Source organism: Aedes albopictus, chromosome 3 (genome assembly GCF_035046485.1).
Source record: "Aedes albopictus strain Foshan chromosome 3, AalbF5, whole genome shotgun sequence".
Classification (NCBI taxonomy): domain Eukaryota; kingdom Metazoa; phylum Arthropoda; class Insecta; order Diptera; family Culicidae; genus Aedes; species Aedes albopictus.
Window position 1 is genome coordinate 248,189,504 of NC_085138.1, and position 18,672 is coordinate 248,208,175.

The 18,672-nt window shown below is 42.9% G+C and overlaps 2 protein-coding genes across 2 annotated transcripts; both read right to left on the bottom strand.

Moving 5' to 3' along the window:
- Window positions 1-10,028: 10,028 nt before the first annotated feature.
- LOC134290687 (uncharacterized) lies at window positions 10,029-12,220 on the bottom strand. Its single transcript, XM_062857865.1, has 2 exons — window positions 11,186-12,220; window positions 10,029-11,126 (listed from the first exon to the last, which is right to left on the bottom strand). Exons 1-2 carry the CDS (start codon window positions 12,218-12,220, stop codon window positions 10,029-10,031), a joined length of 2,133 nt encoding a protein of 710 aa, XP_062713849.1.
- A 216-nt stretch (window positions 12,221-12,436) lies between these two features.
- LOC134290688 (uncharacterized) lies at window positions 12,437-14,694 on the bottom strand. The gene is made up of 2 exons (XM_062857866.1): window positions 14,087-14,694; window positions 12,437-14,021 (listed from the first exon to the last, which is right to left on the bottom strand). The coding sequence occupies exons 1-2, from the start codon at window positions 14,692-14,694 to the stop codon at window positions 12,437-12,439; spliced, it is 2,193 nt and encodes a 730-aa protein (XP_062713850.1).
- Between the last annotated feature and the right edge of the window lie 3,978 nt (window positions 14,695-18,672).

The window sequence follows — 18,672 nt, forward strand, 5'->3', positions numbered from 1 at the left end:
AATGTGGGTCTAGCCATCGCTAGAACCGGATCAATACATGAATCATATATATAATGTGGTCAATTCATTTAATATTATGTTGACATTTAAAACTGTCCTAGTATGACAATTGAGGGGATACAAAGGAACATTATTTTTTATCTAAATTTAATTTGACTCTGAATCTGTATGTACTAGAATCGCATTTGCCACGTGGTTTAAATAAAATGTAATTTTGAATATTAGTTTCCTTAAATTACTGAGCTTGAATTTCCTTTAAATTTCTTTGAATATTCGCGACAATTCAAAAGTTCTGAAACCTTAAAAAATCCGAGAAATGCCTGAAATTATATTAAGTACCGTACGGTGTCCTAGATGCATACGGATATAGGTATCTTTTACAGGTTTGGCGTTCCGAACTGATTTATACAAGCTGTTGCAGGCATGTGGCTAAACTTCCGACGTGGTGGAACTGCTCATGTAGTTCATTATGAATTTCGAGCTCTTTATTAATAAAAAAAGCTTAGACCACGATTATCAGGTAATATTTTGAAAACCATTATGAACTGCATGGAAACTGTATGAAATGATTATGTCTTTTGCTGCTTCATAATGTTAGCCTTTTGTAATTCTCTAAATCAGTTTGCGTAGATCTTACGGTTGCGTTCTGGCGGAATCTGAAGCTACCCGTTTCCACAGTAGCCAGATGAGAATCTTAAAGCGCGTAAATAAATACCTAATTATACTTGCATACCTACGCGTGTACGAGAACGGTTTTGACGATCGCCGCCCAGGGTACCACGTAACCATAATCGATGAACCACCGAACCGCCTCTGCCTCTGTAGGTCGTAGCAGGTTAGCGCCGCTCTTTCGTCGTCGTTGTCTCTCTCACATTCTCTCTCGTTTTCGTGGTGTGCTGTGGCGCCCGTCGCGTCGTCGCGGTAGTCATCCACCAAGAGCCTGCTTAACCAAATTACACCTGTCGCTCGGGTGAAAAATGGTGGTCCGGATCACTAAATTGTCCTTAACTCCGGAACGCCTTGACCAATCCGAACCATTTTCAATAGGAAACAATGCGGTAAAATTCCGGTTCGATTCGAGCTATAATCCGAAAAATCGGCCAATGGGAAGTGCCTTAAAAGTGAGTGACCTTTTTTGTACACAGACATACATACACACATACACACATACACACATACACACATACAGACATCATCTCAATTCGTCGAGCTGAGTTGATTGGTATATGTGACTTGACCCTCCGAGCCTTCTATCGAAAATTCGTTTTTTGAGTGAACATATAGCCTTTCAGTACACTTTGGTGTACGAGAAAGGCAACAAGGAAAAATGATGATAAGTGTTTTAAGTGCTAGCGAATGGAGCGTAAAATCCAGGAATTAATTGGTTATTTGATTATAAATTTAAACAATTTGAAGAAAAGCCCTAGTCGGCAATATTTAAAGAAAAATCTAGAAGCAAAGAAAGCGTTTTGTTTAACCACTTACAATGAAGCGATAAATTGATTGTCAAGACCAGACATAGAGCTGGTAGAATTCAGTGAAAAACATTACCTTGCGAAGCTAGAAAACACACTAAAAGAATTGTGCCATATCATCGACATAAAACTATTAGCCTTAACACGCAAAATGGCTAAGCCATTGGATTTGAGCATAGCTCTAAAAGTCGTTGAAAGATTTGACGGTGAAAGCCTGCAATTAGGGCATTTCATTGAAACGTTGGATTTGTTAAAAGCTTACTCTGAAGATGTGCCCGAAGCAACAATATTAGCATTTTTGAAAACCCGTTTGATTGGGTCGGCACACGGTGCCATAGAAGGAGTGACAACACTAGATGCAGCGAAGAAAGCCCTTCAAGACAAATTTGCGGTTAAGTTAACACCCACCGCATGCGAAGCCGAATTGAAATTGGCTACGCAGAAAAAATTAACAATCACAGAATATGGAAAGCAAGTGGAACAACTTGCTGCACGTCTTGCAACGGCGCATGTGTCCACGAAGACTTTCCCAAATGAGGCGGCCGCGGATGCTATTGTACAACCGGCAGCCATAAATGCCTTCATTAGTGGATTGAGTAATCCGCAAACAGCTTTTTTCGTGCGGGCAAGAAATCCGCCAACATTAAACAGAGCGATTTCGGACGCACTGGAGGTTATGCCAGCAAAAGAAGAAGTAAACTGGTACCAATCACACACTTCTACTAATTACGGCCGTGGAGCAGGAAGAGGAAGTAACGCTTCGCGACAGTTTCGGGGAAGAAATAATTTTCAAAACCGAAACTTCGGCAACGGCTACAACAACAACAACAACAACAATTACCAGTCGCAGAGAGGCGCTGGCCGAGGAAGGGGCAATAGAGGCCACTTCCGAGGAAACAGGAATAGCAACAACAGCAACAACAACAACCATAATCAGAACACACGGGGAAGACAACATACATGCAACTGTACCCAGGTGGGTCAGAGTGCTGATCAGGTAGAGCAGCAAAACCAACCTCGTGAGGAAGCGAATACTTTACAAGAGCTTTTTCGTGAATAATCCCATAATGGCGTCACGAGCTTGTTTCCGATTAAATGCTAATAACAAACTAATTGAATTTGTAATCGACACAGGGGCATCCTGTTGTCTGATTAACAAAGTTTTATTACCCGATAATGTGAAAATCAATACCCTTGAAAGGTTACCCATAAACGGAATCGGAGGAGGTATTACTTCAATAGGTACTACATTTTTAATACTTACAGTGAACAACATGAAATTTTTATGCAAGTTTCACGTTATTAATGGTGGTAATGACGATTTCAGTACATCGGTCAACGGAATTTTGGGAAATGATTTTTTGATCAAATACGGTGCACGTATTGATTTTGAATTAAATAAATTGTCTTTGGGAACTGTACAAGGAAGAACTAGTATTTACTTGCGGAACACTGCTTCGGAGATACTTTTAATACCTTCGAGGAGTGAATACATCGCACATATTGGAACAGATGTGCAAGGTGATTACGTAATTATTCCAAACGAAATTGCCAACGGTGTTTTTATTGCATCAACAATTGTTAGACCAAAGAAGGGAAAAATTCCAGTAAGAATTTTGAATACACGGGAAGAAATGGTAAATATAAAACAATTTACACCACTTATGAAACCATTATCCGAGTTTAATTTATTAGAAAAAAACTGAGTCTGACGATTCTGAATCAGAAAGGGAAAAGTTGTTATTTGAGAATTTAGATCTGAAACATTTGAAAGGTAATGAAAAAGCTAGCGTTGAAAACATTTGTAGAAAATTTTCCGATTTATTTCTACTACCAGGAGACAAGCTTACCTATTCTAACGTGTTTGAACAGAGCATTCCTTTAAAACCAGGAGTGGCTCCTATTTACAAAAAGCCATATAGGATACCCCATAGCCAACAACGGGTTATCGATGAGGAAATTCAAAAAATGTTACATAACGATATAATTGAAGAAGCATCATCGCCATGGTCATCACCAGTTCTGTTGGTGCCGAAGAAGGCTGATGCGAATGGACAAAAGAAATGGAGATTAGTAGTGGATTATCGGGCTATAAACGATAGTTTAATAGACGATAAGTTTCCGCTACCGAACATTACAGATATTCTAGATTCATTATCCGGAGCTGTATATTTTACGCATCTGGATTTGAATCAAGGATATTACCAAATGCTGATTGACCCAAAGGATAGGGATTGTACTGCATTCTCTACCCACAAAGGTCAGTACCGGATGAAGAGATTGCCGATGGGATTGAAAATAAGCCCTTCAGCATTCTCAAGAATAATGACAATTGCAATGGCTGGATTAAACTATTCTCAGTGTTTTGTTTATTTGGACGATTTGATTGTATTTGGCAAACATCTTGAAGATCACAATAAAAATTTACATGACGTTTTTTTAAGACTGCGTGAAGCAAATCTAAAATTGAATGCTAAGAAATGTGAATTTCTTAAAACACAAATGTTATACTTAGGGTACGTAGTTTCAGATAAAGGAATATCTCCAGATCCCGCATAAAATTGAGGTTGTAAAAAATTTCCCAAAACCAACAAATGTTAGTGAATGTAAGCGTTTTGTTGCATTTTCTAATTATTATAGAAGACATATCAGAAATTTTTCGCAAATTGCAAGCCCATTAAACAAATTAACTCGAAAGGGAGTACAATTTGAATGGGGCGAAGAGCAAGAAAAAGCATTTGAAACACTCAGACAAAAGTTAATTGGGTCTGAAGTGTTGGATTTCCCTAAATTTGAACCTTGTAATATTTTCGAAGTGACTACTGATGCGTCAAAATATGGATTAGGCGCAGTGCTACATAATGGTAACGGTAAGCCAGTAGCATATGCAAGCAGAATGCTTAACTCAGCAGAACAAAACTACTCAACAATCGAAAAGGAACTGTTAGGGGTCGTATGGGCAGTTCGTCATTTTAGACCATATTTATACGACAGAAAATTCAAAATATTTACCGATCATAGACCATTGGTTTATTTGTTCAGCATGACTGATCCTTCTAGTAGGCTGACTAAATTTCGGTTAGCATTAGAGGATTACTCATTCGAAGTATTTTATAAGAAGGGAACGGATAATGTAGCTGCAGACGCATTATCGAGAATCTCTTCTGATGAATTAAAACAAATTTCCAAAGTACATGAAGATGAATGCATGGTCACCACAAGACTACAAGCACGACAAAAACATAAGGAAAATGTACATGAAAATGACAAAAATATTCAAGTCGACAGGATTGATCACCCTTCGATAGTTGAATTACTGAAGAAACCAGAAGGAACTTTAGAGCTAGAGTTCAGAAAGAAGCCTAAACCGAACGAAAGAAAGAATGAAGAGTGTATTGGAACCGATTTATGTTACTACATGCCGAAAATTGGGAAAATTATTTTCAATTGTGAAAATTATTTAAAGGAAAAAGTTACCAGTAAAGATATCAAACCTAAGCTAGACAATATGTTCAGGCAATTGTCAGCGGATTTGAAATCATTATGTGGGAAAATTAAGCAAAATGCTTTGGTTATACTTCTTAGTAAAGATAACCCTATAGCAAAGCTATATGTCGACTATGCAAAAAAAGAAAAGATTAAAGGATCCTAAACTCATAATTATAAAAAGTGCACGAATAATAACAAAGAAAGAAGAACAAAGAACAATCCTTAACAATTTTCATATCGGTAAAACTGCTGGACATATAGGCATAAATCGCATGTATAATACGATTCGACAATATTATTATTGGAAAGGCTTAAAAGCAGACATTGTCAGCTATGTGAACGAATGCATATTATGCAAAAAAGCTAAACATTACAAAACAGTTAAACAACCTTTGACGGTAACCACAACAGCAAGACATGCAATGGAGAAACTTTATTTAGACTTGGTTGGTCCATTACAACGTGATCACCATGGGAACGAATATATATTGACAGTGCAATGTGAATTAAGTAAATTCATAATTGCAGAACCGATTAAAGACAAACGAGCAGAAACAGTTGCCAAAGCTTTCGTGGAGAATGTATTACTAAAACATGGCATCCCAATGACGATCGCAACAGATAGAGGATCTGAATTTGTAGCACAAGTCATGAAAGACGTAGCAGATTTACTTGGAGTTGAAAAACTCACAAGCACTGCATATCATCATGAGTCAATTGGAGCACTAGAAAATGCTCATAAAACTCTTGGAAATTTTCTAAGAGTAAGTTCTAACGACAATCCATTCACATGGTCAGAATGGATACCTTTTTGGACATTTATGTACAATACAACTGTCCATTCAAGCCATAGTTATACACCATTTGAATTAGTGTACGGGAGAAAATGTATCTTACCTACATCAATAGGATCAGAACCAGAGCCTTTGTATAATTTTTCGGATTACGCGAAAAAGTTAAAATTTAGAATGAACATGGCACATAAGGAGGTTAATGAAAAACTTATAAGGAATAAAACGCTTCAAAGCCAAAAGTCAAAAGACAATTGTAAAACCATTGAGTATGATACTGGACACAAAGTATTTCTTAAAAAACAAGACACAAGTAAACTAGAAATGATAAATGAAGGTCCATATGAAGTTATACAGGACTTAGGATCAAATGTTTTAATCAATAAAAAAGGTAAAGTAGAAAAGGTACACAAGAATCAGACTATTATATGTGGAAACCATTGATAGGACATGCGGTGGATAAAGATATGTAGAGTGACGATGATTAGTTAATGAGAAAAAAAAATGCATACATGAAGCATAGATTAAGGTATAAAATTATTATTAAAGAGTAAATTACTTATTCACTTACTAGAAATCATTTTATTACCAGTTTATTATTTCATTATTCAAAATAGATATGTTTACATATAAAATAAAATATATTCGTGAAACTTAACACATATATACACAACTATTGTAAATCATTAACAAAGACACTTTGTATTTCTCTTATATTTGTAAAATGTTATATAAAAATTATAAGTCTTAAACTTAAAATTTTTATAAAATAAGATAGGGCGTGTGGTGGATACGTGGATTGATCAAGAGCTAACGTGCGACATTTTTATAATAAACATCCGCTCAGCATAAAGTGTAAACAGGCCACCCGGTCGGTGACTGCACTTTATGCTGAGGACAGCGAAAAGGGTCACGTAGTCACCAACGCGCCCAGCCTAGCGATAAGTTAAGTAAGTTGAATAAAGAGAGTCTACTTCCAACCATCGTGGTGTCCGCGTCGTCACTGGATATCACAGCCGGCGTTTAGCCTCCCAGAAACAACCAGTAGTAATTAAGTTATTACAGACTAAAGCGCAATCAATTTCATTATTTTGAAACAGTCGTTGGTGGATCAAGTAGTAGTACTGTGTAAAGTTAATGATAAAAGTTCCCACAAAATCATTACAAAAGTAGGCTAAAATAGTAAAAGTTTATGTATGTTGACCAGTAATTTAATTTATCCCTCAGAAGCCCGCCCAGATCATGACCAACCGACAACCACAAAACCAGACAATTTAGGACAAAAACGATAGACCAAGTAAGACTAGTTTAAGAACTTTAGAAGTGCTATTGTGACCAACCAAACCCCCTTTTGTTCAAAATATAGTTTTTCTCTTGTAAAAGGCCACATCGCATGGCCGAAACGTCGGGCAGAATAAAATAAATCGTTTGATTTTCAAGACTGAGAGTGCCAAATTCATCCGACAAACCAATATCAGGTTTTGTTCTTCAGTAATTCTCTCAGTAATAACTGAATATGCTCTTCATTAGATGCTTCCACCCATTCGGGATTACTTTGCCCGTTACGTGCTGCTGAAGTGCTTGTTCGCGCGTTACACTTACGGTTTTCGGACACTTTAAAAACTCGCGGCGGAATGTAATCAAACACTTTATTTACGCGAACAGAAAATTACACGAAAGACCTCTTGTCTTCGCGGCGGTATATTTACTTCTAATTTATTCTCTATATACTAACAACAGCTGACCGGCGGCGGCGATCGAGAGGCGATCGTGTGCAAAGCTTATTGAAACGCTACCTGCTAGGCCCGATCATTGCCATGACAGAAACGGACCAAGAAAAAACGGGTGATAGAATGAGATAGCCCGACATGCGCCGACTGTGGAACACGTTTGGGTAACTCATTCTCTTCCTGGCTATCCCTTGCACGACCATAAGCCGGCCGCCTTGAAATACAAACAATTTCAATACCTCCTACTCTAACTAACGTTTGTGTTCAAAACTGTTACAGATAGTTATTCTCAAATTCACTTTTGCTTATATACTACACTAGGTACTGCTGCTTCTGTTGACGACGACGATGATGAGCCAACGGGATGATCTTGGCCTATATACTTGGTACCGACGGGCTGTCGACTGCCAATTGCTCTTCATAGGGTTGTTGTTGCTCGATGTTGTTGTTCTCGGTGTGCCTCGGTTGGATGGGAAATTGATGATGTAGTATCGTGTAGTAAAATTTGTAAAACCGGAGCAACTTACCCGGCAGACAAATTTCTGCACTGAAGACCGTTCGGTACGGTGACTAGGTGTCTGCCAGGACTTGTTGACTACCGATGTGCTTCAAAGGTGGATGGTGGCGATAACTTCAGTGGACGTTGGATGATCTCGGTGTGTGGACTGTAGTTTTCTTGACGATAATTTATGTTACAGGCCTCGGTGCATTGCAGCGACTTCGACCTTCGACGGGAGACTTGACGATGAATTTGGCTACTCCAACGACGACTTCTTGGATGATCTATGACGATTCTGATGGACTTCTTGGCAGACTTGGACGACTTGAATGTAACCTTCGAAGGAATTGCTGACGACCTGATCTCGAACGTTTGGCTGCGTAGACGACTTGAGCGCCGCCTTCGAAGAAATTACGGACGACTTGAACTTGGACGACGATATTGATGTGCTTGACTCGGTGGACTTCGACTCGGACTTCTGACTCTGGGATTGGACGGATGTTGAGGCAATCTGTGCCTCGGGTACGATGGTGGTCTCTAAATAAGATGAGAGGGTGCTTTTTAAAATGTAATGATGAATATAACAATGACTTGCCTGGACGGAGGCCCTCAGGCCTCCGTTGGACGCCCGTGTGGCGCCGACGGTCCCTCTGACGAACGATGGTAGATTCGGTTTGTCCTGTTTCTCGGTGACGATGATGTTTGTCGGTTTCGCTGCTATCCGTGGCGGTTACGACGGATCCTCGATGCCAAATGATCTTCACAGGTTGGCCATACCCGTGGGAAATCGTGACGGGAACCGGGGAGGTTGAATTGGGCACTTCTTCCTCCAAACGCAACGGTAGACTTTTACCTCGAAACATCAAACGTTTTTGGGACTTTAGTTTCAGGACATGACGAAATACTACCACTTCTAGCCATTTGTTAGACTGACGAAACAAAGTGGACGGGAAGCAACGATGCACATGCAACAACCACCAACATACACGATACATATTACCTCAAATTTGACGACAATAGACGGAAGACAACTCAAATTTGACTTGAGTGCCGTAAGTTTGGCTGCACCAAACGGCAGGGAGGCATGTCTGAAGAAAAATGAGGAGGTTACTTTTTCGAAAGTTTATCAAATACATAACTTAACTGGGGTTGCGAAGGTCTTTTCGACCTCCGCCGTTGGAGGAGTCCTAGTTCTCCCCTTCGCCAGATGGAAAATTGTCTCGGATTGGCAGCACGCAGATCTTGGAGATCGCTCGCTGATAACTGCCGTCTTTGGTCCGCACGGTCACAACTCTAATGTTCCCGTCAGACCCAGGGTGGACCTCGATCACCCGTGCCAACTGCCATTTCAAGGGTGGCAAATTCTCCTCCTTCAAAACAACCATAGTGCCAACAGCTATGTTGTCCCTCTGCTTCGTCCATTTCGTTCGATTGTGGAGGTTAGACAGATACTGCTCCGACCATTTCTTCCACAACCTCTGGGTGAACTCCGTCATTCTTTCCCAAGTCGAAAGTCTATTCTCCGGAACTCCACCAAGATCGGGTCCCGGAATAGCCGTCAGCGGCCGCTGGACCAAGAAGTGTCCAGGGGTGAGGGCCTCGAAGTCGTCCGGATCGTTGCTGATCGGGGTCAGCGGTCTTGAATTCAGGATTGCCTCTGTCTGCGCCAGCACCGTTTGCATCCTGTCGTATTCCAGGCTGCGGGTGCCAATCGTTCGCTTAAACAGGGTTTTGAACGACTTAACCGCTGATTCCCACAATCCTCCGAAGTTCGGTGAGCGGGCTAGAATGAACCGGAACTCGATTCTGTCCTCTATCGTCTGTCGTAGCACTGCATCCGTGAACTGCTGACTCGCGAACAGCTGGGCTAGCTCAGCCAGCTTTCGTCGAGCGCCGACGAAGTTCGTCCCGTTGTCGCACATTATCAGCGATGGTTTGCCACGACGCGCAGTGAACCGTTGCAACGTTGCGAGGAATGCCTGCGTCGACAGATCAGCCGCTAGCTCCAAATGCACCGCTTTGGTAACTAGGCACATGTACACTGCTACGAAGCATTTGATCGGTGCGGGTACACCACGTGGAACGGACCGCAGTAATCGATGCCGACTTTCTGGAACGGGAAACATGGTCTGACTCGCTCGGGGGGTAGATCGGCCATCAGTTGCTCCTGGATTTTCGGTTTCGCACGAAAGCACTGCACGCATTCGTGGATAACCTGCCTTGCTAGATTCCTGGCGCTTGTTGGCCAGAATCGCTCTCGAACTGCCGTGACTGTCTGCTGTTGACCAGCGTGGAAGTACTTACGGTGGTAATATACTACGACGATTTTCGTGAAGGGATGCCGATGGTCGAGTATGTACGGATGCTTCCTGCCATCCGGAACATCCGCGTTCTTCAGCCGGCCGCCAACGCACAATACGCCTTCAACTAATTGGGGATTGAGGTTCGAAATTCTGGAGGAATCCTGCACCTGCCCGTGCCGAGCGATGTCCGCGAACTCCTGTGGAAAGCATTCCCGCTGCGAAAGCTTCACCAGCTCCTTGACTGCGTCGTCGTACTCCTGGGAAGTAATGCAGCCTACTTTCCGACAGGACCGATCCGCCGGCGATGAATTCCACTTGAACCGTCGAATGTGAACAGTCAGCCGAACTAAATCCACCAGCGATGAACGAAGTCCGAAGATCTCACTAGGGGAAACGGCGGGGAGGACCGCGACAATCGCTTTCTCCTCTAAGTCTGCCTGGTTGAGACTACCCTCGTTGATCTGTGCCGAATTGGGCCAGTATTGGTTGTCCAACATCAACCATTTCGGTCCGTTAAACCATCGAGACTCGTACTGAAGCTGTGCTGGACTCATTCCTCGTGAAATAATGTCCGCCGGGTTATCCTCACCGGTGACGTGCTTCCACACACTTCCCTTCGTAATGTGCTGGATTTCGGAGATACGATTCGCCACAAACTGCTTCCATCTCGCAGCTGATGAAAGCCAGCAGACTACGATCGTCGAGTCTGTCCAGAAGTGGCACTTGGTGACGGCGTTGATATTCTTGGCGACCTTCTCATGCAGGTGAGCGAGGAGAAGTGCCGAGGACAACTCTAGGCGGGGTGTTGACAGCGACTTCTTGTTTTTCTCGGAGCCACTCTAGATTTGGAGGTCAGCAGGTGAACTGACACGTTCCCATCTGCTGTCTCGGTACGCACGTACACGCATGCGCCGTATGCCTTGTTCGACGCGTCACAGAATCCGTGCAGCTCAATCGTTTCGGTGCTACGGCTCGTTCCGACCCATCGGGGAACTGCAATCCCGTCTAGGCCTGCTAGATTTCGCCTGTACTCACGCCACTGCTCTTGAAGCTGCGAGCTAAGCGGTTCATCCCACTCGCAGTCGTGCTTCGAAAGATCTTGAAGGAAGATCTTCGCCTGGATGATTACCGGACTCACCAGTCCTAACGGGTCAAACAGTCGAGACGCATCAGACAAGACGCAACGCTTCGTAATCTCCGCGGCCTCATTCCAAGCCGGCGAACTGAATCGGAAGCAGTCCGTGCTAGGCTCCCATGTCAAGCCTAACGTTTTCACGGCGGCGGTAGACGAATCTAGCTCCAGAATCGAGCGCTCATCTCTCAAACCCTCCGACACCACTGACAGCAACTCTTTGCTGTTAGAATTCCACTTTCGCAAGGAGAATCCGGCAGACTGCAGGAGTTCTACCATCTGACCAACTAGTGTCTTGCCTTCTTCGATGTCGTCTACGCCGGACAGCATATCATCGACGTAGAAGTCCTTTCTGAGGACCTTTGCCGCTGCAGGATGCGACTTTTCCCCTTCATCTGCCAGGCGCTGCAGACACTTCGTTGCGAGGTATGGAGCGGACGCTGTACCGTAGGTGACTGTCGTGAGAGCGAAAGTACGGATCGGCTCTGAAGCGCTGTCTCTCCAAACGATCCTTTGCAGCTGCTGATCGGCTGCATTCATCAGCACCATGCGGTACATTTTAGCGACGTCTCCTACGAGGGCGAATCGGTGCGTACGGAACCGGAGTGTGATGTCCACGATCATGTCCTGCACTACGGGTCCCACCATTAGGGCATCGTTCAAAGAGATTCCACTGGACGTCTTGCAGGAAGCATCGAAAACAACACGCAGCTTCGTAGTCGTGCTGTCTGGCTTCAAAACAGCGTGGTGAGGCAAGTAATACGACTTTGCGCTCGCATCATCGCCGGAAAGCTCCTTCATGTGGCTAGGCTGACCATCCGTCCCGTATTTAACGGGACAACAACATTTTCAAACACTCGTCACTGGAGCATAGTTAACGTTTTTGACTCAATTATTCGATCTTTCCAACTGAAATAGCATTATCAACAACATGCAGTTCTGTTTGTTGGTAATGATTTCCTTTTTGTTGAGTTTCCAAAATGTGTCCCGTATTTAAACGGGACAAATCTGGTCAGCCTACATGTGGCTCATGTCCAGATATTCGCGCATGAACTCCGCGTACTGCTTCTTCAGTTCTGGATTCATCGCGAGCCGCCGTTCTACTCCCAAAAAGCGCTTGATTGCTGTAGATCTGGAGGCGCCTAGCTGCTGGATCACTCGCTCCTTCTTCGGCAGTGTGACTACGTACCTCCCTTCTTCGTCCCGAAACGTCGTCCTGTCGAAAAACTCCTCGCAGGCCGATTCTTCGACCGACAGCGTGCTGGTTGACTGGCAAGTCTCTACTTCCCAGAACCGGGAAAGTTGATCCTGGATCTCCGCCGTCGAACAAACGTGGGTTAGGGAGTTCGATGCAGTATTCGGACCCTCGGGAACGGGACCGGAAACAATCCATCCGAACACGGTGTCTTGTAGAGTCGGGCCGTCTTTGGTTGCCCTCCGCCGTTCGTTTTTAAGCAGCTCCATGTAGTATTCTGCTCCGATGATGATGTCTATCGGTCCCATCTCGAAGAACTTGGGATCCGCAAGCAGCGAGGGATTTGGAAGATTCCACGTTGCGACGCAGAAGCTTGCTGTCGGCAGTGAAACAGTCAACTTCGGCAACACGTGAAACGACATCTCTTCGACGAACGACGATATGTTCGGTGACCTTGGACCTACTACAGCGGTAATCAGCTTTGTCGACACTGTTTGCGACGATCCAATGCCTTGAATCGACAGGTAGACTGGCGTTTTGTCTAGCTTCAGCTTGCTAGCGAAACCTCTTGTCATGAGACAATGCTGTGAACACGAGTCAAGCAGAGCTCGTGCTACCATGGGGTTGCCGTAGCGGTCTTGAATGCTGACTAGTGCGGTCGAGAGAATGATGGTTTGTGTCGGTGTAATTGGGAGAGCTACATGTGTTTGGCTTGTAGTGGCGTGTTCTGTGGCTGGCTGAGTGTGTGAGTCTGGTGTGTTTGCAGTGTTAGCAGTCCGTGTCTGTTGGTTCGGTGTTGGCGGCTTGGATTGTGGCTGTCTAGGTTGTGGATTAACTGTCGACGGTCTTGACTGCGTGGGTGGAACGGAGGATTTGGGTGCGTCAGAGTGCAGCAGTGTGTGATGCTTCTGATGGCACTGATGACACGTTCCCTTCTCGCAGGTTCTGGCCCAATGTCCAGGATACAAACAATTCCGGCAGAGCTTGTTCCTGTTTGCAGCTTCAATCCTCTCCGGCACGCTCATCCGCATGAATCTTGCGCACTGGAATACAGAGTGTCGTGGCTCGCTGCAGAAGTGACACTTCAGAGTGGACTTGAAAGATGTGTTGCACACCGCTGGACGAGATTGTCGTTGCTGGATGGGAACCGTAGACCTTGATGGAGCGATCGACTGTAGAACGGAGCAGTGACTCTTCAGAAAGTCCATCACAGCGGGATACTGTGCAACTTCCTTGCTGTTGTGGTGGGTTTCCCAGTGGCGCAGGGTAGCCATGTCTAATCGGGAGCAAACCATATAGGCGAGAATCGTGCTCCAATCCGAAGGTTTTTCGCCGATCTTCTCCAGCATCTGCAGGTTCTTCTCGAAAGCGCTGATCAATCGGTTGAGTTCCTCGTAGCCTTCCCTTCTAAGCGTCTCCACGGCGAGAGAGTATCGAGGTGCGCCTTGACGATCAACTTCTTATTTTCATACCGGCTCTCCAACGCCTTCCACGCTACCGCGTAATTGGCTGCAGACAAATCAATGCAGTTTATTTCCTGCAGCGCATCACCGGACAACGAAGACCTCAAATGGGTGAACTCGTCCACTTCCGTGAGGAGGTTACTATCGTGTATAAGACTCCGGAAGCTGTCACGGTACGGCACCCATTCTTGGATCTTTCCAGAGAACGACGGCAGCTTAATCTCGGGGAGCTTCACTTTTGCAAACTGGGTTCCTACTTGCGCATCCGGGGCTTGAAGCGTGGAACTCTTCGACGTACTGGATCCAATCGACTGGAAGGCCTGCAGTTCGGACTTCAGCGCGTAGTATACGTTTTCAAAGTCCTGCCGTACCTTGTCGTTCTGCTCGACGAGCGCTTCTTCATCGCCATCGCCGTCCTCAATCGCATCCTCCAAAAGCAGCTCGATTTGCATTCGGATCTCGAGAAACTGACTGAACAGCTTGTCCAATGCTTCCAGTCTAACGCTCACTTGTCCCGCATCTCGCTTCGTTTGGAAACCACTGACGAACTGCTGAATTCCTTCCAGTGATTTCCGCAGCTGGTGCTCCTGCTTATTAAGCGTGCGAAGGTCAGGCATCATTGGTCACAAACTGCACTAACACTCGCACTAACGATCGAGGTGGGCAGCTCAATCAAATAAAGTACCAAGTCACTCCACTGCACAGTCGAAAATTCACACCACTGCACTGCACTGCACTTGCACAAACACCTAGCACTTTGATCGACTCGACGAACCACCCACGCGACCCGATTGACAGACTTACAACCCAATAAAAACGACAGCAGCAGGGAAATCAACCATGGAAGAATCGACAGGCCAACTAAATCCAGCAGAACCGAGACCAAACAAGACCTTTCTGGGAGGACACCAGGGCTACTGCACTTAAATGAAAATGGACTCACTCACATGCAATCAATTAGGTATTTATTTCTCACAGCCACAGATTTTTTTTTACGGCGATTCATGCAATTTGCCACCACAATATCATGCACTCTACTCCCTGTTTTGCTAGCAGCATCCGAAAACTTCATCCACTCGTCCTCGTTGGCGCAATCCGTCCTCGTCGTGCTGGTTCCTCCAAGGGGTTGACCGCTGTCGCAGGAGATGGCCACCCGAATAAAAAATACAGTAGAAAAACCAAACGTTGTATTGTAACAGTACTATTTAAAACCATATTTTTACAATAGACACCACTGTAAAAATAAAAATACAAAAACAATAAAATGTAATGTAGAACCCAATACAGTAAATTGTAAAAAATATTTTTACAATATACTATACGGGTGGTTAAGTATCGTTACAATATAAAAAAATATTTTTCTCCATATATATTTTTTTGCAAAACCATATATTATATTGTAAATGAATTGTTATAAATACTGATACGTGGGTTTTAATAAACCGTACATTGTATGGTACACATATGGTTTCAAACAATAAAATGTACCGTAAATATATTGTTTTTAATTGTAGTTTCACTACTGGTTATACATTTAATTAAATGGTTTTGGAATGGTTCTCTTGTGTTATGTTGTATTGGTTTACATTACATAAACCATATGATGTTATATTATCTTGTCATTTTCCTCCTGTTAATGGCATCTTAGGCTTACTAGCATTATGAGAACGCGCTTTGGGAATTCTCCAGAGCGTTTTGGATAACCCTTCATATTGGATCGCCCACGTCTAAGTCTGAGTCGAGGTCTGAGTAGTCTCTGATTGCATTAACAGTTGAAGCTTAGGCTCCCATGCCCCACCAGCCAGATAACTGGGTTTCGCAAACTAAGCATTATTTGTGGCAACACTTTGAGCGGCATGATGGAACTATGCCGAGCGCGCTAAGTATTATTAGACCACTAATGTAGTTGCATGAAGTGGGTGACGAGGTACATAAGTATCATTACAGCGTGCTTAACCGTTATTGCAATATTGAGGCTCCAGTTTGACTAAAGTTTGAAATACACGGGGAAATACATAACAACTCATGAGAAAACTGTCAAGTTCGATTCAAGTATAAGTTAGGTTAAAAAGCGAACCCACAGACGAACCTATATTAGAATTTCTTTCAGTATTCAGTCCAGTCCATATGTTAAAGATGGCTCTACGATAAAGTACGTCAATCGTATTCCTCTCATCGCACTCTACATACCTATTCCACCATATCTCTTGGATCTGCAGTTCTTAAGAGATCTGGTTTACTACTTATTTAAACATTTTATTGACTTTAAATTAATGATGATGATTAACCTGGGCTTGTTAGGGGAATATCCGTAAGTAAAAAAAAATCGCGTTAAGTACTGTTCCTTTGATTCTTAGTGGAATTCAAAGGAACAGTACTTAACGCGATTTTCTTTTTACTTTTAAATTGATGTTTCAACTTATTCACTTTTTTTCTTTCCTTTCCTTTGCATCAAAAAAGTCACAAACATCAACAAAACAAAGCACAGAAAAAATCTAAAACTGAATAAATAATTAATAATGCACGGAAAAATAATGTTTCGGAAAAGTGAATGGTTCAAACCGTTCAAACGTAAGAAAAACAGTATAATATAGTGTTACATAAAAATCGAATGTAAATGTATAGTAGCTACAATGTGCGAAGCTATTAGTGCACCATTTCATTACAATATACATTATTGTAGCTGATACACTGTATGGTGCAGGAATAGTTTTCACCAAACACCCTATGGTTAGTTTTTATCCGGGCACTATCTGCTCCGGTGGTCTCCTATTGTTGCTTTAAAGCACTTTCAGTACTACCGACGGCGCCTAATTTCTTCGCGATGGCGCAACTTTCACCGAAAATGGTGACACTTTTCACTGTCGTGAAGACGACCTTACAGTTGAGGTCGAAATACGTATCTGTCAAAGGATGCAAATTCTTAGTGGAATTCAAAGGAACCGTACTTAACCCGATTTTCTTTTATTTACAGATATTCCCCTAACAAGCCCAGGTTAATCATCATCACGTTTGGGTAACTCATTCTCTTCCTGGCTATCCCTTGCACGACCAGTGCTAATTACACCCCGCACAAAAGATCAAGGATTTCGGCCTGAAAAACGGTGCAGTGTCTACCAAGTGATGAAGATTGATGTAGATGAAGATTGATGTAGCTCACGAGTGTAGACACCAGCTTCGACTAGCCCTCCGAGAAGGGAGCCATCAGTGTAACATACGATGCCGTCTGAAATTCTTCTATTCAGATATCCAGAGGTGTACTCTTCCCGGGAAGGGAATTTCGTGGTCAATGGCCTTGGAAAACAACAAGCAATTGTAAGATCACTTGGAATTGGTTCTGCTGGAACAAAAAATCGCGTAAAAACAGAATTTAGTGTATTGTGAGGCAAATAAAATAATACACTATACTCAGGAAGTCGAGAAAATTTTCTCGATTGGAGTGAGAACCGAACCCGCCATCTCTGGATTGGCGATCCATAGCTTTAAGGTCTGAGGTCACGCTTCTCACGAGAGAGAGGATTTCTGGCTTTTTGGTGTATTATGCGTAATTTCTCGAATATGAGACCGAATACCATAATTTCCTCATGTGCAATTATTCTGTAGATATCCTAGAATCTTCTGTGAAAATTTCACGATTCTAGGATATTCCAAATTTGAAATCCGTGGTCAAGAGCGAAAAAATCTACAAACAAAAAGTAGATGCTTATGCATTTCTCTTGCTTATTTTTCACACAAAATGGTAATGTATCCTCAAAAGGCCATGTGCAAATACTGTTGTATGTTCATAGATGCTGTAAACGTAAAAAAAAGTACATGTTACCGCATAAAATTTCGTAAACCGTGCTGTTTAGTAAAAACGGTTTTATAAAAAACCACTCAAATTTGAGAGGAACCTATCTCCAATTACTGTGGCTCTCCGCATCGCTGGCTCTGGGCTTGCGACTGCGGTGTGTTTAGTAATTCACCTCTAAAGTGCTCGAACCCAAATAAATCAAATAAACATTTTATTTTATTGAATTTGTAACAAATCACAGTGAAATACTGTTTCAATTCTTCTGTTTCATTGCTGTTTTGTTAATAAATAAAAGAAAAAAGAATAACATCAATAGTAGAAACAGACAAAGCGAACAAGATCAACGAATAGGAACACAATCATCTTTGAATAATTTCTGAGCCTGTTAGATATTCTTATAAAAGTTGTGTATTTCAGGGAAACATGTATCGCTTTACAATGCATGAGTATTCTGCTTTAAAATATTGATATGATTTTTTTTTCTTTTTCTGGGAGTATCGTTCCTACTGCGACAAAGTATGCTTCTCAGCATGTTGTTATGTGGACCAATGCGCGTGTACTTATTCTCGTTTGAGCTTTGAGCGGTGCCATGCTGCATAAGTGGCCATGGGAAAAAGTTATTTTCTATGAATATGGTACTGCTCCAACGTCTAATTAGTGAAAACGTGTATAAGTCCAAGAACTCATCCATAGTAATAAACTTTGACATTTCTCTGCCAATGATCAAGCTGCTTTTGTATATCGTGTGGTAGACACGGAGCACACGAATGTAGAGAACATTTCCATAACGAACATTTTATTG

Coding starts and splice junctions, on each gene's coding strand:
- LOC134290687 (XM_062857865.1), bottom strand. CDS start 12,220: ATGAAGGAGCTTTCCGGCGATGATGCGAGCGCAAAGTCGTATTACTTG. Junction 11,127..11,185: donor CATACGGCGCATGCGTGTAC/GTGCGTACCGAG, acceptor CTCCAAATCTAG/AGTGGCTCCGAGAAAAACAA.
- LOC134290688 (XM_062857866.1), bottom strand. CDS start 14,694: ATGCCTGACCTTCGCACGCTTAATAAGCAGGAGCACCAGCTGCGGAAA. Junction 14,022..14,086: donor TGGAAGGCGTTGGAGAGCCG/GTATGAAAATAA, acceptor GGAGACGCTTAG/AAGGGAAGGCTACGAGGAAC.